Source organism: Myxocyprinus asiaticus, chromosome 29 (genome assembly GCF_019703515.2).
Source record: "Myxocyprinus asiaticus isolate MX2 ecotype Aquarium Trade chromosome 29, UBuf_Myxa_2, whole genome shotgun sequence".
Taxonomy (NCBI): domain Eukaryota; kingdom Metazoa; phylum Chordata; class Actinopteri; order Cypriniformes; family Catostomidae; genus Myxocyprinus; species Myxocyprinus asiaticus.
The window spans coordinates 10602052-10628513 of record NC_059372.1 but is presented as its reverse complement, the minus strand read 5'-3'; the positions used below and the strand labels follow the sequence as shown (position 1 = coordinate 10628513).

Here is a 26462-nt window from a genome sequence, read left to right as displayed (position 1 = left end):
TATTCTGCTTGGAATGCATAGAAACAAAACTTCAGATTAGTTGCTGTATATAAGTTATTCTCTATGTACTGTCGAGAAAATGTCTAGCATGCCACAGCACGTCAACTCCAATGAAAAAATGAAATGTAGTAATTAGTACTGTACGTTACAAAAGAACTCTGGTACTATTTGTTGAGAATTCTCATTTTTGGGTGATCAAATATTGAAATGTATTTTCAGCGTTTCACAAACGCATTTGATATTTTTACACATCAGTTGGACTATGTAACTATTTACACCTTGTGACTAACACACAGGAAGGGCCGGTTCCTATTCTACAGGTATTGCTGTGAAGCTGTGCTTGTGTAACAGTTTCTACTTCATCGGGTGTGGAAGATGTCAAGAAATTTGACACGGTGGTGCGCAACAACAGAATGAAGTGACTAAATAAAATCTAATTACGGATGCTTTATATCAGGGTTTCTCAACCACTGGGTCGCAACCCAATTTTGCTGGGTCATGAGATCTTTTCTGTCATGAGTACAAATTACCAATTAGAAGGATAGAACTGTACATTTGCATTGTTTGGGGCAACAGTGACCTCTATTGTCAAATTGTGTTAATATCTCAAGGTTTATGTAAATGACCGCAAGTAAGAGGCTGCATTTCTCTAATGTTAATTATTAGCTGTCCAATCACAATAATCCATAAATGCCAGAAACCGTTGCATGCACTAGCAGCACTACTCAACACGTGGCACGCATTCATCATAAAAAATATATTTATCAATAGCCTATCAAATGTGCATGAATTCAATCGAGGTGATCCTTTATCAAAGGGCTCATGGTAGCTCTCTGAATGGCTGAAGCACAGCACAGTTAGTGAGGGAAATAAACTGCAAAAACTGAGCACAGACAGCTGATGTTTAATGAGAGTGGCTGTGCGTCAGCGGGTGCGTTCATAGAAACAGTATGTGTGCGGTCTGTCAATCAAGAATTCACGCTCTCAATTTCACCTGAGAGTCACTCATCAGCGCGAATCTGTCAAACTCGTCTGAACAGCTTAACAGAGATATTTGTTTGTCATGAAAACAGTCATAGCAGGAAAAAATAACAGTTTATCCTGCAATAACGGCGTTGAGATGCCTTCACGCAAATGTTAATTAGTGATATGTGTTACTTCACCACAAAACACTAAAGAGGGTGAACAAAATCTTTATGACTTCTCACTGGAGCAGTTTTGGAAATAATAGTGGATATATCTCTCTTGTTTTGGAATGTAGTATCTCAGGTGTGTGTGATGTTGAACACTCATGGAGTTATAAATTGACAGTGACAGCAGAACTGATCATATCTGTTTTCTTGGTGGGTCATGGATGACTGGCATTAAAAAAAAAAAAGAAGCTGGGACGCAGTGGGCACAAGGTTGAGATACCCTGCTTTATATCTTTTTGATAACACATTTAAAAACCTAAATTTTTAAAGTTACCTTTTCAAACAAAGGATATATCTGAATAAATTCTTGAAAATTAAGATGACAGAGGTACTATTTTTCACCATCATTTGTAAATAAAAAAATATTTCAAATTTTGGTATTTTTTTCGAAGATTAACTAATATATGGTTCTAATAAATTGAATAAATGTCTCAAAATATTTTAGAGACATTTCAATTAAATATTTTATCTTAGGGGCCTGGGTAGCTCAGTGAGTATTGACACTGACTACCACCCCTTCGAATCCAGGGTGTGCTGACTGACTCCAGCCAGGTTTCCTAAGCAACCAAATTGGCCCAGTTGCTAGGGAGGGTAGAGTCACATGGGGTAACCTCCTCGTGGTCGCAATTAGTGGTTCTCGCTCTCAATGGGGCACATGGTAAGTTGTGCGTGGATCATGGAGAGTAGCATGAGCCTCCACATGCTGTGAGTCTCCACGGAGTCATGCACAATGTGCCACGTGATAAGATGCGTGGATTGTCTCAGAAGCGGAGGCAACTGAGATTTGTCCTCCGCCACCCGGATTGAGGTGAGTAACCGCGCCACCATATATATATATATATATATATATATATATATATATATATATATATATATATATATATCTTAGAATTAGGTTTTTTGTTACTTTTAGGCCATGTCCACACTAACGTTTTCTTAACGTACACTGAGACAGCGTTTTTGACAGTGAAAACTGAGCTTTTTGAAAATGCTCTCCCAAGTGTATACATTTTAAAACACTGTCTTTGTGTTTTAGGGTGAACAGAGAAAATGGAGATATTTGAAAACTATGACGTATTTGTTGTCATGTGACGCAGTCATGTGAGCCATTCAACCCAAAACATTCAAGATGGCGGCCAGTGTTATAGCGATGTTGTTGTGCCTGCTATTCACTTTGATAGCATTGTTAAAGATAATGTTACTTTGTACAAACTTCACATTGCATTCCTTCAAAGGCAACAGGAAGTTTACTTGGAATTGCTGTCTGGTGACAGAACATGAGGACAATAACGTTTAAGACTGTACATGGAATGGCTATTTTTAGTGTGGAGGAGCAACTTTTGGAAAATGTTCGAAAGCGTCAGTGTGGACGGAGAGCATTTCGAAAATGAAAACGTCATTTTCAAATGTATCCGGATTACTGTGGACGTAGCCATAGGGTACGTTTACAGGACAACGATGTACTAAAAACAGAAACGTTTTTCCTTTGCGTTTTTGAAAAGTTTCGCGTACAGATGACAACACTGTCAAAACGATCCCCGTTCACACGGATCCGCGAAAATGACTAAAAACACTGTATTATGCATGCCAGGCCAGTAGTTGGCGGTCACTTTGTAAAGAAACACTACGAGCCTGCATACATAAGCATTCTTCCAAGCATTGTTTTGAAGTAATCACGTGCATGCCTATAGACTGAACACGTAATACGCATGCGCATTTTTGATCGTTTTCACAAATTCATGTGTAAACGAACAGCCAAAACGCATAAAAAGTTTTCCGTTTTTAGTTGAAAACATCGTGTAGAGTTAATAATTTCACCTAATTATTTTAAAACAAACAGCTTATAAGTCAGATATTTAAAGCAAAGTTATAATATTGCACTTTCTTGATAGTGTAGGACTGCACGATTATGAATATATAAATAACAATTGCCGATTATTTTACATGACATTGTAATTTTGATTAATTCAATTTACATTAAAATACTTATTTTGGGCAGATCAACTGCATGCATTTTTTTTTTTTTTTTTTTTTTATGTAGGCTACACATCTAAAACAAGTGCTTCTGATTTACTTCATTACTTTATATTTATCAGTACATGAAGACACAAAACTTAAAATTTTCAAATAAATTATACACAGAAGCAAGCAACAGACTTGTGATTGGTTACAATGCTCAACCGACGCAAAAACACACGTTAAATAGAAAATTAAGTCTAACATTTTGACACATCATGAGTAGACCTACATGGACTGCTATAATTGATACTTTATACTCACAATTAGTTCACTGTGGCAGCTGTACTTGTAAATTAATTGTGCAGCCCATAATTGAGGGGTTAAAATAGGGAAATACAATTTGTGAAACAAAAATTCACAGCATTGTTATGAGTAAACCTAGGTAAAGGTGAACTCAGTAATTTTTTCCTCATTTAAAAAGTTTTACTTCTAAAGAAATTAATTGATATTTTGAAACATGTATAAAACTGCAAGCACAGGCATGAGATGAAGACTCCAGTGATATCGGTAACCTTATAAAAGCTGTTTTATTCTACATGGAGAGGGTCCATGAATCACATGACCAGTCGAATACTACTCGCTTAATCTCAGTAACCGCCCTGTTATTTGACACTTTCACTCAGGGATTAAATGAATCATGACTGGCTGTGAATTTCTACATTGGCGACAATAACTCAAAACTACTAAGTTTGAATAATGCTGCATCCAAGCCGCTAGGTGTCAGTGTAAGCCCAAGATGCTACATTAAAAAATTACTGAGTGTACCTTTAAGACTAAACAGTGTTTGAGCAAATTTTTCTACAGTGATCAAGTTATGCTACATTTTGAAGACTATTTTTGAACTAGCGGTGTTCAAAATATGCGTAGAACAGACACATTTTTAAAGCATAAGATATGAAACTAAAAGCTAGGCCAGCTGTATAAATATACTTGCTTTCACCCAACAGCATTCTGAAATAAATACTGAAGACCCAAACTGATTGTAAAGGCCTCCATTAGAGCAGCTAAACTGGCCAACAGCACTGCGGTTGGATGACGTAAAAATGTTTCCATGAAGTCATTAACAGTGTCAGTGTAATTTCAAGTCCCTCAAATGCCATAAAATTTGCAGGAATGGTTATTCATCCTTTCACAACTCAAATAAGGATGACAATAACAGCTATGTGCAGAGCAACTTTTAGCTGTACCGTGTTCCTCTAGTTTAACAGATAGAACAGTGCACTGGCCAAGGTCACGGGTTTGACTCCCAAGGAATGCACAAACTGAGAAAATGTTTAAAGTCCAGGGTATACTTTGTTCTTCCACGTGCTGTTACGTCTCGCTCACGGTCAAGTGCTTAGCCATTAAAAATACACTCTTTTGAGAGCCCATACAGAGGCCCACAAAACGACTGCTTTGCGATTCTCTTTATTACAGTTAACAGCAGGTGCAAAATTTGCATTAGGCTCACAGTGTGCGATACGTAACAGCACGTGGAAAACCGAAGTATACTTTGGCCTAAAGTCGCTTTGGATGTGTCTGAAAAATGTTTATGTAAATTTAACCCTTCCACAGAGAGGCCTTTTGTGAAATCTTATTACGTAAATTCGTTTTACGAACATCACAGTTCATCACAAGTACAGTTGAGCTATTTGCAGCATCACACCTGGTCGTGCATCAAGAGAACTTCAGTCTTTCTAATTAAACTAGAGGTGTTATTGGCTTTATCAAAAGCATACCAGCTCCCATCATACTCTATTTATTGACCGTTATCTTATCCAGTCCTGGCCAGGCTGGGACGTAGTACCTGGGCAGGGTCCCTTCCATCAGTCGCTCCATCCAAAGCCCAAGTCGGTCCAGTTTGTGGTGGATTTGAAGAGTTGTGGACCGAGACCGTGTCATGCCCTTTCTGGACCTCGAACCTCCTTCTTCCTCCTCCTGTTTGCTTTCCAGGTCTTCACCTGTGTAGACTGGCTTGAAAAGACACAGGTATTTCTTGTGGCCGTTTAGGGCCAGGACATAGCCTGTGTAGTCTACTTTACGGCTGGCCAAATCGTCTTCATCCATGTCGATCTGCATGGCATCCTGGGCGTACTCCAGTACGGCTGCCATCCATTCGTTATGTTTATCCACATTTAGGAAGGAGAAGTGTAGTGTCAAGCTCCTACAAAGGAGGGAAAATATTGTTCATGCATGTAAAACTGAAATGATGCAAAAGAGGAGATGATCAGGTAGGTTTGGGTGTCGCAATTACCTCATGAGACGATATAGGGCGTGATACATGTCACAATTGAATACACTGCAATGCATCACAATAGCATAGTAGGATTGCAACTATTAAGACGTAGTAACAGAACACTTTGCACTCAGCTTATGCTGAGAAATTTTGTGTGACTAATACAAGATTGACACATCACAAACTGACCATTTGGCTAAAAGAAAACATATTTCAGAGCAACATGTTTTTATTGGTGAGGACATTAAATTTTAAAATTCTGAATATACACTCACTGAGCACTTCATTAGGAACACTATGGTCTTAATAAAGTGCCAGAAGTGGGGGGCCAGGTCTCCTAATCAACCAAATTGGCCCGGTTGCTAGGGAGGGTAGAGTCACATGGGGTAACCTCCTTGTGGTCGCTATAATGTGGTTTGCTCTCGGTGGGGTGTGTGGCGAGTTGTGTGTGGATGCCGCGATGGATGGCTTGAAGCCTCCACACACGCTATGTCTCCGCGGTAACGTGCTCAACAAGCCACGTGATAAGATGCACGGGTTGACGGTCTCAGACGCGGAGGCAACTGAGATTCATCCTCCGCCACCCGGATTGAGGCGAGTCACTACGCCACCATGAGGACTTAGAGCGCATTGGGAATTGGGCATTCCAAATTGGGGAGAAAAAGGGGAGGAAAAAATAAATAAATAAAAATAAAAGTGCCAGACGTGTTCTTCTGCTGTTGTAGCCCATCTGCCTCAAGGTTTGACGTGTTGTGCATTCTGAGATGCTATTCTGCTCACTACAATTGTACAAGAGTGGTTATCTGAGTTACCGTAGTCTTTCTGCCGTAACCTCTTTCATCAGCAAGTCAAGACATCAAGGTATTTCCATCTGCAGAACTGCTGCTCACCGGATGTTTTTTTGTTTTTGCGACCATTCTGAGTAAACTCTAGAAACTGTTGTGTGTGAAAATCCCAGGAGATCAGCAGTTACAGAAATACTCAAACCAGCCTGTCTGGCAGCAACAATCATGCCACGGTCCAAATCACATTTTTCCCCATTCTGATGGTTGATGTGAACATTAAATGGATCTCCTGATTGCTACACAATTGGCTGATTAGATAATCACATGAATATGTAGGTGTACATGTGTTCCTAATGTCTCAAGTGTCTTAAATGTTTTCTTTCTCTACCAGGAGTGGTGGTGGCGTAGTGGACTAAAGCACTGAACTGGTAAGCAAAAGGTTGTTGGTTCAATCCCCACAGCCACCACCATTGTGTCCTTGAGCAAGGCACTTAACTCCAGGTTGCTCCAGGGGGATTGTCCCTGTAATAAGGGCACTGTAAGTCGCTTTGGATAAAAGCATCTGCCAAATGCATAAATGTAATGTAAATGTTCTCATTGAGCAAATCAACAACACACTTGTCATTGTGGCTGCAGCTTGTAACAATATGCGTTTTACTTTTTTATCGGCTCGCTAGAAGTAAATCCCTTGCTTGTCTTTTGTTTTGTCATTCCATGGTAGTTCTTCTCATCCGTGATGGCCGAAGGGGCTTTGTGCCACCTACCAAATTGGGGTAAAATTTCTTGTCGATTAGACTACCTATTGTAAAGGTGTGAATGTGCTATAGGCGATCATTCGCCTCACTATTAATGTGAAAGAGCCATTCGTTGGCGATTCATTTCAAATTATTGCGGCGCCTCTGTTGTGCAAAGGCCTTTACTTGCAGAGAAACATTGTTTAGGTTTTTTTATTGTAAATTGTGCTTCAGCACTGCTCTTCTGCACGGATGAATCTGGTTTAGTTAGAAATAATATACAGCCATATATAATTGTATTGGCACAGCCCTAGAATCAGGCAACTGTGGATAAGCAACTAGTCTTTGGACCTGATTTTAAAAATGTTTTTTATAAACATCAAGCAATTTGTTAGCCAAGTTCCAGAGATGACTGGCTTTGTTTCATGTTTTTTGTACACATGTACAGTAAATGTCTTTTTACACAGCATAACTTCATAATATGGCAATGATGAGACACATGTAGACTCACCCAGTGAATGAATAAACCTCTTTGGCAAACTTGCTAAGCAGGATGTTCTTGGTTGCATCACTAAGAACCAGAACCACATTGATATGACCTGGCCTCAGCTTCACCAGGTTACTGGTGTATGTGATATCAGTCAACTCTGTCACCTCCACAAAGCTCTTCCTTGGTGGGCGACTGTTGGAGAAAGATAAAAGATAGTGATCTTACAGTTCATACTGTAGGTACATTACAGAACATAAATACATGAAGTACTTTGTGGAATATTTGTACTCATTATTACAAGAAATACTGAGGAAAGACCTGGATGTGTTAGAGGTGCTTGGTGAATCATTCTCACACTTGGATGACTCTTTTGCTTTGGGCTGTTTTTCCTCACTTGAATCACTGAAATTGCAAACAGTGGTTTGTGAAATTCTTTGCATTACCAAAAGAGATATTAGCATTACAAACGGGAAAAAGTCTTACCTGAAAGCCTGAATTATTACAGTGCCAAATAAAATGAAGAGTGCGGAGAATATCAAAGACAAAAGGGGCATCATCTCACGCCTGCATGAGACAGAAAATCAGCTTTAACACAGAATGTAAAATATTCAAATATTATAAATACAATTGCTGTTTCATCATCTTACCAGTTACTGTGAAGAAGATCATCAATAATTTCAGACAAGAAGTCATATGCTGTGTAAATCCATCTGATTAAAAACATCTAAAATTGGACAAATTTACACAACTCAGTTGCATTCAAGCAAAGCTAGGAATTTAAACACATGCACATGACACTATTTATTCCCCAAATTTTTGGGATGTGGGACAAATGCTTGTGTGGTTCTAACAAGGGCCAGACATTATATCAATATTCATGATATTTTCAATATGAATATCACAATGATTCTAATGCACAATTAATGTTGATAGAGTTGGGAAATTTGACTCATTTGTGTTAATCAGTTCCTTTGAGCAGGTTCAAAACCGATTTAACAAGTATTATATTGTATTATTATTACGTATTGCTATATTTGTGCATATAAATAAAAAATATTTTTCCTCTTCTTTCTGTTAATATAGTGAGTTTTAATTAAATTTTTTCTGTAATTTACTATACTAGCATTAAAGAAATAGTTTACCCAAAAATGAAAATTCCCTTTATTTACTCATGCCATCTCAGCTGTGTATGACTTTCTTTCTTCTGAAGAACACAAACAAAGATTTTTAGAAGAATATCTCAGCTCTGTAGGTCCGTACAATGCAAGTGAATGGTGGCCAAAACTTTAAAGCTGCAAAAAGCACATAAAGGCAACATAAAAGTAATCCATAAGACTCCAGTGGTTTAATCCATATCTTCTGAAGCGATATGATAGGGTGAGATACAGATCAATATTTAAGTCCTTTTTTTTTTTTTTTTACTATAAATCTATTTTCAAACAGCCCTCTTATGCATGTTCACAAGAGGTTTTTCTCTTTTGTTTTTTGTCGATTATCACCTACTGGGCTGTTGTGCAAATATGATTATACATCCCTTTGATTTATTTCTTCTCCATGCCCAGTAGGCGGTGATATGGACGAAGAATGCGAATCGCCAAGAAAAAAAGAACTCTGTCCTCTTGTGAACAGGAGAGCTGGTGAAAGTGAAGATTTGTAGTAAAAAAACCGATTGGAACACTTCAGAAAACATGGATTAAACCACTGGAGTCTTATGGATTACTTTTATGCTGCCTTTATGTGATTCACTTACATTGAATGGACCAAAAGAGCTGAAATATTCTTCTAAAAATCTTTGTTTGTGTTCAGCAGAAAAAAGAAAGTCATACACATCTAGGATGGCATGAGGATGAGTAAATGATGAGAGAATTTTTCATTTTTGGGTGAATTATTCCTTTAAATCTTTTTAGCCAACTCAGCAACAAGTGCTGTTTGGTAAATTAAAAAAAAAATCACCCTTTAAAACCCTTTTCAAAGTACATATCAAGATATATATATCAAATGTGTTCAAAAAGCAGAATTGTTTTTTTTTTTTTTTTTTTTTTTTACGATATCACTCAGTCCCAGTCCTAACTCTGCTGAGAAATGTATATAGGTCAGTGCTAATTTCTCATTTAAAGACACTCCATAAAAAGCAAACTCTTAAGAGACTCACAGATGCAAATTCATTGTTGAGCTCAGGCAGGATGGCATCATAGTTGAGGATGGATGGATCTTTCTGCAGTCTTTCTAGTTCCTCCAAGAGCTTGTGTTTGTCTTCCTTACTGCCATTCCATCCTCCCAAAACTGGCTTATAGAGGACTTTACCAGCACTGTTACGCCTCTCCAAAATCACCACCTGCTCAATACACACACAAAACTGTGGGCTCAATTCAGTGTGAAACTACACATTAAAGGAATAGCTCATATACAAATGGAAATTCTGTCACCATTTACTCACACTCATGCTTTCAAAACCTACATGTCATTTTTTGTGGAAGACATTTTGCAGAATATCTATAGTGTTTTTTTTTCCATAATGAGGACTGGGGCTGTCTAGCTCCAAAAATGACAAAAAAGCACCATAAAATTGGTCCATTATATTTAGCTCATTATTTGCTAATAATAGCTCTCAATTTTGTGCACTCGCTCGATTCATGCACAAATTCATTGATTCTCGTGTCATGTCTTGATGTGGCATATTTTAATTGAATAAGATTTAATAGCTACAATGAAGGGGAAGATTTTCAGTGAATGACAGCTTCATTTTTTGTCATTTACTATCATATGGATTCAAATAATTCAAAATAACTTTAATGATATGTCAATGGTGATGGTTACCTTCTTTTTGGATCTTAACAGCCCAGTCTTTATTAGGGAAAAAAGAGCATTCCGGACATTTTGCAAAGTTAGTTTGTGTTCCACGGAAGAAATGAAGTCATACTGGTTTGGAACGACATAAATTATATCATATAATTTGCATTTTTGGGTAAACTATCCATTTAAATGCAGAAGATAATGTCTACCTGTGGTGGGCCATCGTTGTTTTTTAAGAGAATGTCACATAGTGGCTGCTGATGTCGCTGGTAGATGTATGCAAACCGGAGCACGTCATTAGTATTGGCAGAGGCTAGAGAGAGGAAGGCTTCATTTCCTGTGGCAAAGGACTCTTCTTCACCAGTAATTAGCAGAACACAATATCTGGGAAAAAGACATTGCAGGAGAGATACTCTTCAACCTGTTGCACCATCTTAAATGGAGAGTTAACCCTAAAATAAAAATTCTGTCAACATTTACTCACCCTCATGTTGTTCCAAACCCATATGACTTCCATTCTTCTGTTGAAAACAAAAGAAGAACATTTTGTACTGGTCATTTTTTCCATGTAAACCTAAAAAGAAGGAAAAAAGCACCATAAAAGTATCATAGACATAGTCCATATGACTTACAATTTCAATATGTTCCTTAAACAAAGCTATCGGATGACTTCAGACGACTTGGAATACAGTAGACGAGTCGTATGGACTACTTTTAAGGTGCTTTTGTGTACTTAGAAGTTTAAGAGCCTCAGTTCCCATTCAATGTAATTGCATAAAAAAAATTACCAGTACAATTCTTCAAATTTTCTCCATTTATTCCAAGAAAGAAAGTCATTGATGGGTTTGGAACAACATGAGGGTGAGTAAATGATGGAAGAATTTACTTTTTTGGGTGAAATATCTCTTTAACTCTACCACGTGTAAATTCTCCAATATATCTTACTTCCTGCGTCGATGGAACTGTTTGACAGGACAAAGCTCATCAAACAGATTCTGGTTCACCAGACGAGGGGCTAGAAGAAACTTGTTGTTGGAGATGAACTCATCTATTATCTGTTTCTTCATCCCTTTAGCCTGGGGGAGCAAATGGCGAATCAAAAGTCAAAGGCAATCACTTTTGTTGGTCCAGGAACAAAACCTATCCCTAACCTCCACCCTTTTTTAACCATTGAATACCTTTAAAATCAGACCTTTGTTTGAGTCAATCTATTGTATGTGATCAACAATAGGTCTACCTGTATAATATCTGCAGGCTTTTCTACATCCTCTTTGAAGACAAGCATAGTAGGGGCATAGGTGTTGATGTTGAACCTTTTGAGCAGGTCAGCGGTTTCAGAAAGGCCCTGATCCACATATCCAAACTGCACATAATCCTTATAGGCAAATGCTGTTAACTATAGGAAAGTAATAGACAAACAATCAGCCACTGATGCATTGGAAGGGCATGGGCAAATCTAGGTGGTTATTAACCTATGCTACCTTATAAAGTAGAGGAACCGAAGGCACTTGGTCAAACAGAAGAACATGTGGCTTGTTCAGCTCATGCCATCTCTTCAGAAACTCTTGGTTGTTTTTGTCTGTTACCTAAGAAAGCCATTTGATAAGAAGTTTGAGACCATAGCAGAAGTACCTGAATAGAGACTTGTGATGAGATTCACTAACCTTTTCGACCAGTCTCTGTGGCAACAAGTCTTCCACGAACTGCATCAGGTGCTCCTTTACAACAGCATAGTGGAAAAAAGTCACTTTGCTATTGACAACACCAAGAATGGACGGAGTTTGATGTGCACCCAAGTGATTAGCTAAACGGCGTTCATAACCAACATCAACCACACCGATTCCAATACCTGGAGATGGGTGAGAAATAACCTTTATTTTGAGTAGTCAACTTTACAAACTACTTTGAAAGCAACTCAGGCAAGAAAAATGATTCCAAACCAATCAAAGTTTTTTCATTAAATAGTATATGACAAGCATTATTAGAAATGCTACCAAACTAGGAATGTGCAAAACCACACATTTTCGAAACCGATTACACGATGGGTTGCATGAACAACAAGTCGACTAATAGGTTCTCCCCTTTTCTCCCAATTCCCAATGCGCTCTAGGTCCTCGTGGTAGCGTAGTGACTCGCCTCAATCCGGGTGGCTGAGGACGAATCTCAGTTGCCTCCGCGTCTGACACCGTCAATTCGCACATCTTATCAATCTGCCGTCATTGGTGTGTGTGCGTGAATGGGTGAATGTGTCAGTGTAAAGCGCTTTGGAACCACTAAGGTTAAAAAAGCACTATATAAGTGCAGACCATTTACCATTTTTACCATCACGTGGCTTGTTGCGTGCATTACCGCAGAGACCTAGCATGCGTGGAGGCTTCTCGCTATTCTCCGCGGCATCCACGCACAACTCACCACGCGCCCCACCGAGAGCCAGAGCCACATTATAGCGACCAAGAGGAAGTTAACCCAACGTGACTCTACCCACCCTAGCAACCGGGCCAATTGGTTGCTTAGGAAGCCTGACTGGAGTCACAGACTAATAGGTCTTAAGGAAGCCCTGTATATTAGGATGGTTTTGAGATCATTGAAACCCAATCAGATGCATTTTGTCAGGGCGATTACATAGCACAAGTTCTTTCTTGTGTTCAGCTAGATGGAGCGCTGGAATAGAATGCAGGGGGTCTTTAAATGCATTTTTAAAAGCTGGACTTTATTTAACTTGACAAGACAGTCTAACAACTAAATCACAGCATGCTAATTAAAGCACCGCCACTAAAAATATCATAACTGAAAAATATATTTAGTAAAAAATCCACTTTACAGTATATTAGGTGTCTTTAACTACTATGTACTTAAGCATTTGACACAATGCACTTATTATGTACATTTGTGATGTTGCATTGTATCAAGTACCTGCATTTAATTACACCTGTAGTTACACTGTTAACCTTAACACCCTAAACCTAACCCAACCCTTACCCTAAATGCTAAACCTAATCTAAACCCTAATCTTACCTGTACATCAACCTCAGTAGCAAATGTGAATCTTTTTCAAATTTGGCAGAACAACATATAGTTACACGACCTCTGTTGTTTGACCATAGTGACCCATCCCACACAGTTACTTCATCACAATCTCTTACCTAGAGGTTCCAAATCCTGCACAGTTTCTTTCCAGACCGGTTCGATATGGATGCAGCTGAGGCACCAGTCCGAGGTGATCTTGATCAAGTAAGGCCTCTTGAAGCTGTCAGGCACAACTTCATTCACATACTGGTTGAAATGCAATGTGTATTTGCTGCCGGCAAAGTCCTGGCCACCCTTATTGTTGAAGGGAAAGTGGAAGAAAGATTCGTCAAAGAAGAAGTTGTCGTGAAAGTGGCGGAACCTGTGATGGCTGTGACCATAGGAATGAGTGTTATCCGTTTGTCCATAGCGATCGAAGGTGGCTCTCTTCTCCTCATTTGATAATATCTATGGAGTAAGATGAAGAAAAGATCAGCCACACTTCCGATACACGTTTGCAGATAAACAACATGTTCAACTTAGAACAGCCTAAGGTGATTTGCTGGTCTTACCTGGCCACCAAGTTGGTTTCCACTAGACAGGCTGGTCTGGTATGATGGTTTTAGAGGGTTTTAGGGCACTTGACATTTGATCAGGTTGGAAGACCAGCTGGCCGACCAGCTGAGCACTAACTTGGTCAGGCTGGAAGACAAACCAAACCAGCTAAGACCAGCAAACCACCATAAGTTGGCTTAAGATGGTCTTTTCAGAAAGGATTTAAGCTACATTACCTCATACGATTTGGTAATCTTGATAAACATGTCTTCTGCCTCTGGATTCTTGTTTTTATCAGGATGCCTGGCAGCAGACAAGAAAGAAGATATGTGGTCATGCGGTGTACTGTTCAAGTTTAGGCATACTGTTTCCAGATAAAATAACTGTCCAGATTTTAAAACGGATGTTAATATTCGACTGAGATGGGTTTTTCAGTGGCGGCACTATAGAACATGGTGGCCGATATAATACAGATTAATAATACAATATACAATATATGTTATACAGTTTAATTATATCAAGGGTGGTAGGCACAAAATAATGATTACATTGTAAATATTTATTTATTTTGCAGACACTCTTTTTCAAAGCGGCTTACAAATAAAGATTACAACAGCATAAGCGATTCATCCAAGAAGTTAAATGAACATTTATTTTAAAAAATTTTACTCAAAGTAGCTAAAATATTTTAAAACAAAAAATTGTAAGTAGATATTAGAAATTATATAGGCAGCATGGCTATCGGCCAATACTGACATACTCAAACTAACCAAATATTGCGCCATTACATTCAGTTATACAGTACATATATATATATATATATATATATATATATATACACACATATACACACTGGTGGCCAAAAGTTTGGAATAATGTACAGATTTTGCTCTTATGGAAAGAAATTGGTACTTTTATTCACCAAAGTGGCATTCAACTGATCACAATGTATAGTCAGGACATTAATAACATGAAAAAATACTTTTACAATTTGAAAAACATGTTCAGAACTTCTTAAACTACTTCAAAGTATTCTCATCAAAAAATCCTCAACGTGCAGCACTGACAGCTTTGCAGGTCTTTGGCATTCTAGCTGTCAGTTTGTCCAGATACTCAGGTGACATTTCACCCCACACTTCCTGTAGCACTTGCCATAGATGTGGCTGTCTTGTCGGGCACTTCTCACGCACCTTACAGTCTAGCTGATCCCACAAAAGCTCAATGGGGTTAAGATCCATAACACTCTTTTCCAATTATCTGTTGTCCAATATCTGTGTTTCTTTGGCCACTCTAACCTTTTCTTTTTGTTTTTCTGTTTTAAAAGTGGCTTTTTCTTTGCAATTCTTCCCATAAGGCCTGCACCCCTGAGTCTTCTCTTTACTGTTGTACATGAAACTGGTGTTGAGCGGGTAGAATTCAATGAAGCTGTCAGCTGAGGACATGTGAGATGTCTATTTCTCAAACTAGAGACTTTGATGAACTTATCGTCTTTTATAGTTTTACATCTGGCCTTCCACATCTCTTTCTGTCCTTGTTAGAGCCAGTTGTCCTTATATATATATATATATATATATATATATATATATAAAGTGCCATTCTCACCATTCTTTGGCCAGGCGTTTGTACACTTTCTTGATTTCTGCTTGGCTTGCACTTCTGGTGACACCAAGAACCTTATATGGATCAAATTCTCCAGTGTTGGCCACCGTTGCATGCATCAGTAGAACGCAGACCATCAGTACAGAGAGCAATGCCACTACCATCCTCATCATGACCATGAGTTCTGCTGCCTGACTGAGACTGAAGAACCAAAACAATTAGAGAGGTTTTTATGGAGGCGGCATGAAATATTTTAGAATAAAGAACAAAAATGAATAAATATATAAATATATTATATATAAATTAGTGCTATACATGAATACATGCTAGAAATAAAATGTAAAGAATAAACTTGATAAAATTATTACAGTTTTAATCATGAAATATTTAAAATAATATAAACATTTAGAGTAAAACTTTTAAACCTGTTTACAAATATTAATAGATAAATGTGTACATACATTTCAAACAGACAAATGTGTACATATGTCAAAACTAAATACAGGCATAATAAATACATGAATACATTATATGTATGTACAATTATAAATCAGCCTTTTTTTATTTAATGCCTGGTCCTCAAGATGTTATGACATAGCTGCCATGGTTGGTAATGTTAATGGTTTACAACAAAATAAAATAATTAGCAATTAACGCTGCAAATGAAATAATGAGCCATGCAATATGCTGGAATTTTATTGTCAGGGAAACATGCAAGACAGCTTTGAGCCTACTTCAGAAAAGCGACATAATGTGTAATCAATGCCAAGAGAAAATGAACATTGAAATGTGCACTGAATGCATTTAAATCGACACGTGACGAACGTAAAACAGCATTAGCTAGCATGTTAGCCAGCCTAGCTCATGCTTCTATCACGGCTAGGAAATAAAAAGATATGAAAGGGAATAAAACATGGATCAATTAGAAATATACCCCAAACTAATGGTGAAAGTAATTCATCCATCCATCTCAGTGTCGCGTTCACAACCAATGACACAGACGCATTATTAGGGACTCTTTTCACAGACTTTGATGACGCGTTTCCGCTTTATTTGGCAGCATAAATCTAGCAAACGTATTTATTGCAATTTTTTTGTGTGTGTGTGTGTGTGTGTGTGTAAATGTATAACATTTACTTTACATTATATATTACTCTGGAAATTATTTATTTATTGATTTTAAGAATTACCACAGACGAGAGATGAGGTTTCTAATAGAGCTACTAAAAGAGTGATGGGAATATTTTTTTTTTTTTTTTTTTTGCCCTTTTTTGTTTTCTGACTGTTGTAATCCATCGCTCTCAATTTTTTCCTCATTTAGAAAGTTGTAGGAACATAATAGTGGCGTTTTTCTTTTGATGTTGGTGCAAATAGGAAAGCAAAAATTATATTTAGCGTGGTCTCCCATTCAAGAAGTAAATACTACACTGCCATGTTTATTTATTTATTTATTTATTTATCAGTGGGAGGTACATTCATAAACAAGTACAAGTAGGCTACTTTTATTAGATTTTCAAAGTGCACAGAAGCAAAAACAACAACTCGCACTTACAATGTGCAATAACATTAAACAAAACTTTTCTAACTATTCTTCACATGTGAAGTCATCCATGAATGAATGTGTGTACATGTAAGATCAATCTTTTCCCACTTCTGTAAATATTCCTTGTTTTAATCTGGGTGATAGTCAACTGTTTTTTTGTTTTTCTTCCTCAACAGACAGCGTGACATGTTTTAGGATGCATGAACTGTTTGTGAGGTAGCTCAACTTCAGTTATATTACAACTGCCTTGTGACATATGCATATACAATTGTGTGTCCTTTATTTCAACTCTATTTGAACTATTTGAACTTTTGTTTTGAAATGCATCATTAGATTATCCTGTTCTGCAAATGTAAATGATCAGACTAGATGACATTTCAGACCAAAGTACAAAAACAGCATTTTAGTATATCGTTTTTAGTATACCAGCATTTTATATGTAGGATCATTAATATCCAGTATTATATTTCTGTCTAGCGTAATTATCTCTTTGTCAGTATACAGCAACAGCTGTTATCCATTATAAAATAGGCTACAACTGGTGCTGCTAAAGGCTTTTAGTCTATTCTGCCCTACAATGGAAAAATGCCGTAACTACCCCAACACTGAGACAAAAAAAAAGTTTGATTGTCTAGCCAAATGTAGATTGTAAAACAATCCATCTCTGTTATTAGTTAATATATCTGAATTTAAGTATAGGTGAGCCATCTGTCATGGGACAGATATAGTCTAAGTGACCTGACTTCACTTATAATTCAGTTATGATTAATGTCACATACAGCACCAACTTCTGTCTGATTGACTTGCAGCCTTTTTCAGCAAAGATGTTCTCCTCTGGGGCGAATAATTTAATGTCTTTGGTCACTTTGTCAGCCAGATCAAAGTCTTTAGTCATGTTCAGGTAGGCCATTTCAGCCAGGACACACTGGCGCACATGCTTCAGTTCCAGAGGCAAGAAAGCAATAAAGTGATCCACCAGATGCTGACCTAAGAGACTGGAGTTCCAAAATCCATCTGCAGAACAGACATTATATTACATCACATCACAGTATAATGTATTATATTACATAATATTATATTTAGGCATGTTTCTCTGTGCATGAAACTGGACAGTGTCAGAAACTAACATTTCCATTAAGGGGCAATATTTGCCTCCTGGATTTCATTTTCAGGGGCATTTTTATCTTTATGAAGGCATATGTTTTCTAATCATATAAAAATGTACTTTGTGCCATCCTTTTATGCCAAATAAACTTTTTTACATACATTTTCAATCTGAATAATTAGATCAATAAAAATGATACATTTAATGCAATAATATGGATACCTATGTCAAGAACAGTATATTAAGATATAGGATGTTACAAATTAAACACAGAGGAATTCACCCACTATGGGTGGGAATGGCACCATATGGTACATTAATGTAATAAAAGAGCAATTCCTAAGAAAATACCTGTAGAGCCGAGGAGGGCGGGGCCGGGCTGGAATGAGACACACCCGGTCCCCAATCAGCCTGATGGGGCACGCGAGGGATAAAGGCGGCCGGGGACGACAGTTCGAGAGAGAGAGAATTGCAGGCAGCTGTGCTGTGTGTTTTTGGTTGTGTGTTTTGTTTGGATTGTTTATTAAATTATTATTTATATTATTAAGCCGGTTCTCGCCTCCTCCTTTCCACTGAACCCCCTTACACTGGTGCCGAAACCCGGGATTAAAGTTTGGTTGAAGATGGATGGAAGTCGCCCCGTAGAGTCCTCCCAGTTGGCGGAGATCCTCCAAGCCCTCGCTGGCTTACATCGGAGCCACCAGCAATCCCTGCTTGAGCTCCAGCAAGATCAAGACCGCCGGTTTGTGGAGCTCATGCGCGCTCAAGCAGAGGACCGACAGGCGATCCGGAGCCTTCTCAGCCAGGAGGCATCCCCAGCCGTGACCCCGGACACCCACACGCCGTTACCCCTGCCTGCGTTACAAAAGATGGGGGCGGCGGACAACCCAGAGGCATTCCTGGATCTCTTTGAACGCACCGCCGAGATCTGGGGCTGGCCGCTCGACCAGTGGGCGGCCCAACTCATACCGCTACTGTCCGGGGAAGCCCAACTCGCGGCTCAACAATTACCAGCGACGAGCCTCCTGGCCTCCGGAGGAAAGTCGTCAACTCTTCCGGAGCTTGAAGTTGGAGAGCTCCGACCGCCCGTTTGCCTTCGCCCAGCGGCTCCGCGACGCCTGCCGAAGATGGTTGCTAGCGGGGGACCGCGGCGTCGACGCGATCATCGACCAGGTGGTACTGGAGCAATTAATACGTCAACTGCCAAAAGGGATGGCGGAGTGGGTCCAGTGCCACTGCCCGGCGTCGTTGGAGGAAGCTATCCGACTTGCGGAGGACCACATGGCGGCGATCCCGAGGGCGGAAGAGCCCTCCCTCTCTCTCTCTCTTCTCCCTGTCTCATTCCCCTCCCCTATCTCCTCTCATTCTGCTCTCTCTCCAGGTCCCGTTCCTGCCCCATGCAGACGAGGAGGACTTCAGCCACGGAGAATGGTTCCCCGGGTGTGGGAGGCAACACCTTTCCCTATTCCAATGCCCCGCTGCTCTACCCCTCGGGGGGGGCGCCCGCCGACGCAAGTGCGGGCGTAGCGCCTGGGCCGGCCTGCCGGAAGTGCGGAGACCCGGGCCACTTCCAAGATCAGTGCCCTCTGATGGAGCTGGGGACAGTGGTGCGGGTCTCTGACCTCCCACAGGCTGCCCCCGACTGGGCCGGAGCGTACCGGATACCGGTAAGTGTCAAGGGGGGTACTCACCAAGCGTTGGTGGACACCGGGTGTAATCAAACCACTATCCACCAATGCTTGGTTCAACCAGAGGCAGTGGTCACAACTAAAACGGTGAAGGTGAAATGTGTACACAGGGATATTCACAAGTATCTGGTAGTGACCCTGACGATTAAATTCTGGGGGAAAAAGCATAGAGTGGAGGCCGCGGTTAGTTCCCGCCTCACCCATCCGCTGATTTTGGGGACTGATTGGCCTGACTTTAGAGCTTTATTAAAGGGAATTTGCGTGGATGGGTCCTGTACGAAAATAGGGAGATGTGTGATGTGCGATGCTCTGGCAGGGGAGGCGGAGCTGGGCCGTCCTCGACAGCTCCACGTCATAATGACGAGAGAGGGGGAGAGGCTGCAGCCCCTCCCCTTCTCCGGGAATTCCCTGAGGGGGATTTCCCTTTGGAGCAGTCGCGAGACGAAACCCTCAAACACGACTTTGACCAAGTGAGAGTCATCAATGGTCAACGACTCCAGCCTGACGTCACCCTTTCATACCCCTATTTTGCAATTATAAATGAGCGGTTGTATAGAGTGACACAGGATACTCGGACCAAAGAGGATACAACCTAACTTTTGATTCCAAGGAGCCATCGGGAAATGGTATTCCAGGCGGCTCATTATAATCCCATGGCAGGTCACTTAGGAGAAAGGAAGACACTGAACCGTCTAATAGCCCGTTTCTATTGGCCGGGCATTGGTGGCGATGTCCGCAGGTGGTGTGCGGCATGCCGCGAATGCCAGCTGGTTAACTCACCGGCCACCCCAAAAGCACCATTGCACCCTCTCCCTCTGATCGAGGTCCCCTTTGAGAGAATTGGAATGGACCTCGTCGGGCCATTAGAACGGTCAGCACGCGGACATCACTTTGTATTGGTCCTAGTGGACTATGCAAAGCGATATCCGGAAGCCGTGCCTCTTCGCAACATCTCAGCACGCAGTGTTGCGGAGGCACTCTTCAAAATAATCTCCCAGGTGGGGATTCCGAAAGAAATCCTCACCGATCAGGGCACAACGTTTATGTCACGGACACTACGCAAACTGTACGAGTTGTTAAATATTAAATCTATTCACACCAGTGTGTACCATCCTCAAACGGATGGCCTGGTGGGACGATTTAATAAAACCCTCAAAAACATGATTCGTAAGTTCGTGCACGATGATGCTAGAAATTGGGATAAATGGCTTGACCCCCTGTTATTTGCAGTACGAGAGGTCCCGCAAGCCTCCACTGGCTTCTCCCCATTCGAATGCTGTATGGGCGACGCCCACGCGGTGTGCTTGATGTATTGCGAGAGGCCTGGGAGGAGGGACCTTCAAACAGTAAAAATGAAATTCAGTACGTTCTTGATCTTAGAGCAAAACTCCACACTTTGGGGCAGCTAACACAGGAGAATTTGCTCCAAGCTCAAGAACGACAGTGCCGACTGTATGACAGGGGAACTCAGCTAAGGGAATTTGCACCGGGAGATAAAGTGCTTGTATTGCTTCCCACATCGAGCTCTAAATTACTCGCCAAGTGGCAAGGACCCTTTGAGGTCATACGACGAGTGGGAGATCTCAATTATGAGTTTAAACGAACCGATAGAGGGGGCGCACGTCAAATATACCACCTCAATCTCCTGAAATTGTGGAGGGAGGCGGTTCCCGTGACGTTGGCTACGCTAGTTCCCGAGAAGGCGGAGCTCGGACCGGAGGTGAGTTCAAAACATAATCAGTTCACCCCGGTCATTTGCGGAGACCACCTCTCACCGAGCCAACTCGCGTAGGTTGCTAGGTCGCAACAGGAGTTTGCAGATGTGTTCTCCCCTCTACCGGGACGTACAAACCTCATCCATCACCACATTGAGACCGAGCCGGGGGTCGTGGTACGTAGCCGCCCCTATCGACTACCCGAACACAAAAAGAAAATCATTCGGGAAGAATTGGATGCTATGCTTGATATGGGGGTAATAGAAGAATCCCACAGCGATTGGTCCAGCCCAGTTGTTCTAGTGCCTAAGAGCGACGGGTCTGTGCGATTCTGTGTGGATTATAGAAAAGTCAACGCGATGTCTAAATTTGATGCGTATCCAATGCCTCGCGTTGATGAGTTGCTCGATTGGTTGGGCACTGCTCGTTTTTATTCGACATTGGATTTGACGAAGGGTTTTTGGCAGATCCCCTTGACACCAATTTCCCGTGAGAAAACCGCCTTCTCCACACCGTTTGGATTACACCAATTTGTGACACTTCCGTTCGGTTTGTTTGGGGCCCCGGCTACGTTTCAGCGTCTCATGGACCGAATCCTCAGACCGCATTCAGCTTACGCCGCTGCCTATTTAGATGACATCATCATTTATACCAATGATTGGCAGCGGCATATGCAACATCTGAGGGCGGTTCTGAGATCGCTGCGCCGAGCGGGACACACAGCGAACCCGAAGAAGTGCGCGATTGGACGGGTGGAGGTACGGTATCTGGGGTTCCACTTGGGCCACGGACAGGTGCGTCCCCAAATTGACAAGACAGCGGCGATTGCGACCTGCCCGAGACCCAAGACCAAAAAGGGGGTGAGACAGTTCCTGGGGCTGGCTGGCTATTATAGAAGGTTCGTTCCTAATTATTCAGACGTCACCAGCCCGCTAACTGATCTCACTAAAAAGGGAGCTCCAGACCCGGTCCAGTGGACGGAGCAGTGTCAACAGGCATTCACGCAAGTTAAAGCCGCACTTTGCGGGGGGCCGCTTTTACATTCACCTGACTTCTCTCTCCCTTTTATTTTACAGACAGATGCTTCAGACAGGGGGCTGGGGGCCGTACTCTCGCAGGTGGTGGAGGGGGAGGAGCGCCCGGTGCTGTACATTAGCCGTAAGCTCTCGTTAAGGGAAACTAAGTACAGCACCGTAGAAAAGGAGTGTCTTGCCATCAAGTGGGCGGTCCTCACACTCCGATACTACCTGCTGGGGCAGGCCTTCACCCTCTGTTCCGATCACGGCCCACTCCAATGGCTCCACCGCATGAAAGATACCAATGCCCGGATCACCCGTTGGTATCTGGCTCTTCAGCCGTTTAAGTTCAAGGTGGTCCACAGACCGGGGGCGCAGATGACTGTCGCCGACTTCCTTTCCAGGAATGGGGGGGGAGTGGTAGGCAGGCCGGATGCCGCCCCGGCCTGAGTCGGGTGGTGGGGATATGTGGCAGCGGGGGCGTGGTCAAGCATCTCTCCGGAAAGAAAGCGGTAAGGGCGCTTACACCTGAGTTAAATCATGTCTAACACCTGTCTCTAATTTCAGCGAGCATGGGGAGAGCGGCATAAATAGAGCCACACAGCAGTTAGAGGAGAGAGAGAGCCTGGGCACGGACTATGAAGCCAGAAGTTTTTATGATTATAAATTGGAGAGTTTATTTTTGTAAGCTAGTTTGTGGATGTTTTGAGACTGTGTTTTCCAACAACGTAAAGCCCTGAGAGTGTGTCTGTGCTGCACTGAGGAAAATAAAAAAAACGCCTACCTGAACCAGGAAATCTGCTTCTCGCCTCCTCCTTCCACTGAGAAGTGTTACAATACCCAATATACATTACCTGTGACATGACACAGTGCTAATGAATGTTTTAGTACATACTGTTCTTATCATTCAAGATGTGTTGAAAGATTTGAGTCTCTAGACCCTGGCCATGTATCTCTTTTCTCTCTTTGCCTTCTTTAAGGAAATCTAGAGTCATGTTGACAATCAGATTCCCAGGTGCATGACTATATGGAAACACAGTTTATCATGAACAGGGTCAATTTTTCAAGAGAGTAGGTCTTTCATTGCTGTTCTGCTTCTTACAGCAGTATATGACTGAGAAAGGACTGGTGATTAAATGCAAATGATTTAACCGATGTCCAGACACACTGGCTATGTTTGGAAAAGCATACCTTCATACTACCCTTACTATTTCTGCAGAATGCAAAATGTCTGTAAGCATGGAATACTCAAATGATCTACGACATATGCAAAAATGTGCAGAATGCAAAACAGACCTGTATCCTAAAATGCAATGTGCTCAACTTGACCTATAAGAGTTATATTCAACCATGATTTATAATATATATTTTAACATCTTATTTGATCGGCTGCCAAAAGTTAATACAATTTCACACTGAATTAAATGCAAATTAAAATGTAAAATAACCATATTTATTTTCGGGGTGATAACTGGACAAAACTCACTGAATTAATAATGAAATACCACAACAACAGTGTTGGGTGTAATCTAATTACAAAGTAATTAGTTATTTCTAATCTATTTAATGCATTCAATTTTGAATTCTTGTAATCAGTACATTCCCTGGGTTACACATTTCTAAAATAATACTATTTATGTAAAATACATGTAAAACACAAATTATGTTACAGTAAAATGTTTGTCTGTTTGTGACGGCTGAAGGACGTGCACCACCTAAAAAGTCATGGTTAGGGAGAAACACATAGTGCTGAGTATATGACTTGTGTGCGACAATGACGAATGAGATATAATATATTATACATATATAGACATTTGAATTTGTTGAATAGAAAAACTAAATATATTTGATAATGAAAGTGGTAAGCATTGGCACCTGTGGGAAATTATCTCTAACAGATGTTTGTGTTTTGCAGTGAGAGCTGAGAGGGATAAAAAGGGGGCAGTCCAGACTGGAGAGAGAGAGAGAGAGAGAGAGAGAGAGAGAGAGAGAGCCTGACTTTTTGTTGCAGCTTTACTATTTTTAGAAAGTATTATTGGCACTATTCTGTATACAGTACTGTAGTTACTGCAGTGGTTACTGCAAAGTTAGTACTTAGTACTAAAATATTAGTGTTCCATTCCAAACATAGTCAGTATCTCTTGCCATGTTTGGAACTAAAAAAGTAATAGAAAAATATGATTTGGCCCTTAGTAAATTATACGGTATCAAATTCTGATCTTTTTATTAATTTGAATGATTTTCATTTTACTCAGTAATTGTAGGCCTATGTTGTTTTTAAACATATTCACTGTGTTTTGAATAAACGTATTTCAATTATTCAAAGTCAATAAGAAAAAAAATGGTTATTTCAGCTGAGCTGTTTTTGGGGGAGTGGCCACAGGCTCTTATTCATGTGAATATTTAATTATATAGGCCCTGGCAAGTTATGGGGGCTTACAGTACGTGGAGTATAAACAGTTATTAATGGTAATTAATATCAAAGTCAAATGTACATACATCAATTTCGTACAACCATTTACCTTTAAAAAAATTAGTTAATTTAAAAAGCTATTTTTTCAGTCTATAGAAATAGTACGAATAATATTGTAGTATGCTGTTCCAAACGTAGCCCCTGTAGCACCCTTGAAAAGAACAAAAATTTGAGTGAAGCTGCAGCACCTGATAAAAATGAAGATTGCATTGTGGAATGACACTTTGTCTACATCACTGTAATCCAGAAAAGGTTTTATGGCATCAATCAGCTGTGGATTCATCTTGTCCATTTCATCAAATATGAACATGGAGCGTGGAAAACTTGATACATTTCCATAAATCCACTCTCTAAGCTGGGTCTGCATATACAGAATGAACAAATTAATGTAATGCATTTTACAAGAATACTTTCAAACTTTTAATATTCATTCCAACCCAAATGTCCCAATGTACTACTACCTATTTAAAAAAGTCTTCAAAGGGCCCAGATCAGGGTGCTCAATCCTACCCCTGGAGATCTACCTTCCTGCAGAGTTTAGTTCAATCCATTCTCTTGCACACCTGGCAGGTGAACCCAAAGACCTTGATTAGCTGGTTTGGATGTGTTTGACTGGAGTTGGAAATAAATTTGCCAGAAGGCAGATCTCCAGGAGCATAAACTGAGAGGCCCTAGATGGTGATGATGCCTCTAATTCTGACACTTATTATGTATTTGATACTAATTATGTAATGACAGATCAATTGATCAATACAACGAATAATAATAATCACACAGTCATCAGCAATTACTTTGACTTACTTGGTACAATGTTGCTTCTTTTTTGTGAGGGAAGTGGTAATCGGATATGAATGTTTGGACATGGTTGCTCTTTTCCCCCTTTTTAAAAATATTCCTTGCGATGATCTTGGACACATAACTTTTTCCCACTCCTGTTGGCCCATGGAAAGAGAGCACCAGTGGTTTGGATGGTTCTGGATCTCTCATAAACCAGGACACAGCCTTCAGTATAGTTTCCAGTGCAATGTGCTGCCCATATAGAGACTCCCTTAAATCCTTCTCAAAATCTGACAATAATATCAACATCAGTTAGTAAAACACGCAGACAAAATGTACTGAACAAAGGTCCTGATCACATCTAATCACATTTAATGTTTTTTTTTAAACTGAACGATCAATAATAGTAGATACCAGGACAATCCATTGAACAGACTGCATTTCTACAACGCATAGCCTCGTTTTCATTTCAGTCAAAAATGAAAAGTGGCTACACTATTCTGAATAAGGTCCATACCTCTCAAATTTGAAAGAAATTAAAAAATGATATAAGTCAATATAGTATTGAAATAGCTACACTTGATAAGGCTTTGCTTACCTTCACAATCGAAAGGCCGTAAATCATCTTTATCAAAAAACACATCAAAAAAGTCGAAGAGTCCTGCTTCAACTGTTACAAGAGGTAATAGGGAAAAAAAGAGCACACAAAGTTTTCCTGATTTCATTTCGAAGATGCTTCTCTCGGTTCCTCACTCT

General features: G+C 40.4%; 1 protein-coding gene across 2 annotated transcripts; it reads right to left on the bottom strand.

The window, feature by feature from the left end:
- Positions 1-26: 26 nt before the first annotated feature.
- dnajc16 (DnaJ (Hsp40) homolog, subfamily C, member 16) lies at positions 27-26449 on the bottom strand. 2 transcript variants are annotated; one of them, XM_051661856.1, is made up of 19 exons: positions 26305-26449; positions 25731-25996; positions 25118-25290; positions 23352-23479; positions 17712-17946; positions 15393-15590; positions 14027-14093; positions 13373-13703; positions 11894-12078; positions 11711-11815; positions 11467-11625; positions 11175-11305; positions 10439-10613; positions 9589-9771; positions 8084-8160; positions 7920-8000; positions 7755-7838; positions 7458-7628; positions 27-5355 (listed from the first exon to the last, which is right to left on the bottom strand). In XM_051661856.1, exons 1-19 carry the CDS (start codon positions 26429-26431, stop codon positions 4947-4949), a joined length of 3285 nt encoding a protein of 1094 aa, XP_051517816.1. In that variant the 5' UTR covers positions 26432-26449; the 3' UTR covers positions 27-4946. The 2 variants fall into 2 exon arrangements, with proteins under 2 accessions (XP_051517816.1, XP_051517817.1); XM_051661857.1 differs by lacking the exons at positions 17712-17946; positions 23352-23479; positions 25118-25290; positions 25731-25996; positions 26305-26449 and adding an exon at positions 16324-16422.
- Between the last annotated feature and the right edge of the window lie 13 nt (positions 26450-26462).

What these genes read in the sequence shown, in the direction of transcription:
- dnajc16 (XM_051661856.1), bottom strand. Translation starts at nt 26,431, where the DNA reads ATGAAATCAGGAAAACTTTGTGTGCTCTTTTTTTCCCTATTACCTCTT. An exon ending in ACGGCCTTTCGATTGTGAAG is followed by an intron (nt 25,997 to 26,304) that starts GTAAGCAAAGCC and finishes TATTATTGTCAG; the next exon opens with ATTTTGAGAAGGATTTAAGG. An exon ending in GCAGGATTTGGAACCTCTAG is followed by an intron (nt 12,079 to 13,372) that starts GTAAGAGATTGT and finishes ACCCATCTCCAG; the next exon opens with GTATTGGAATCGGTGTGGTT.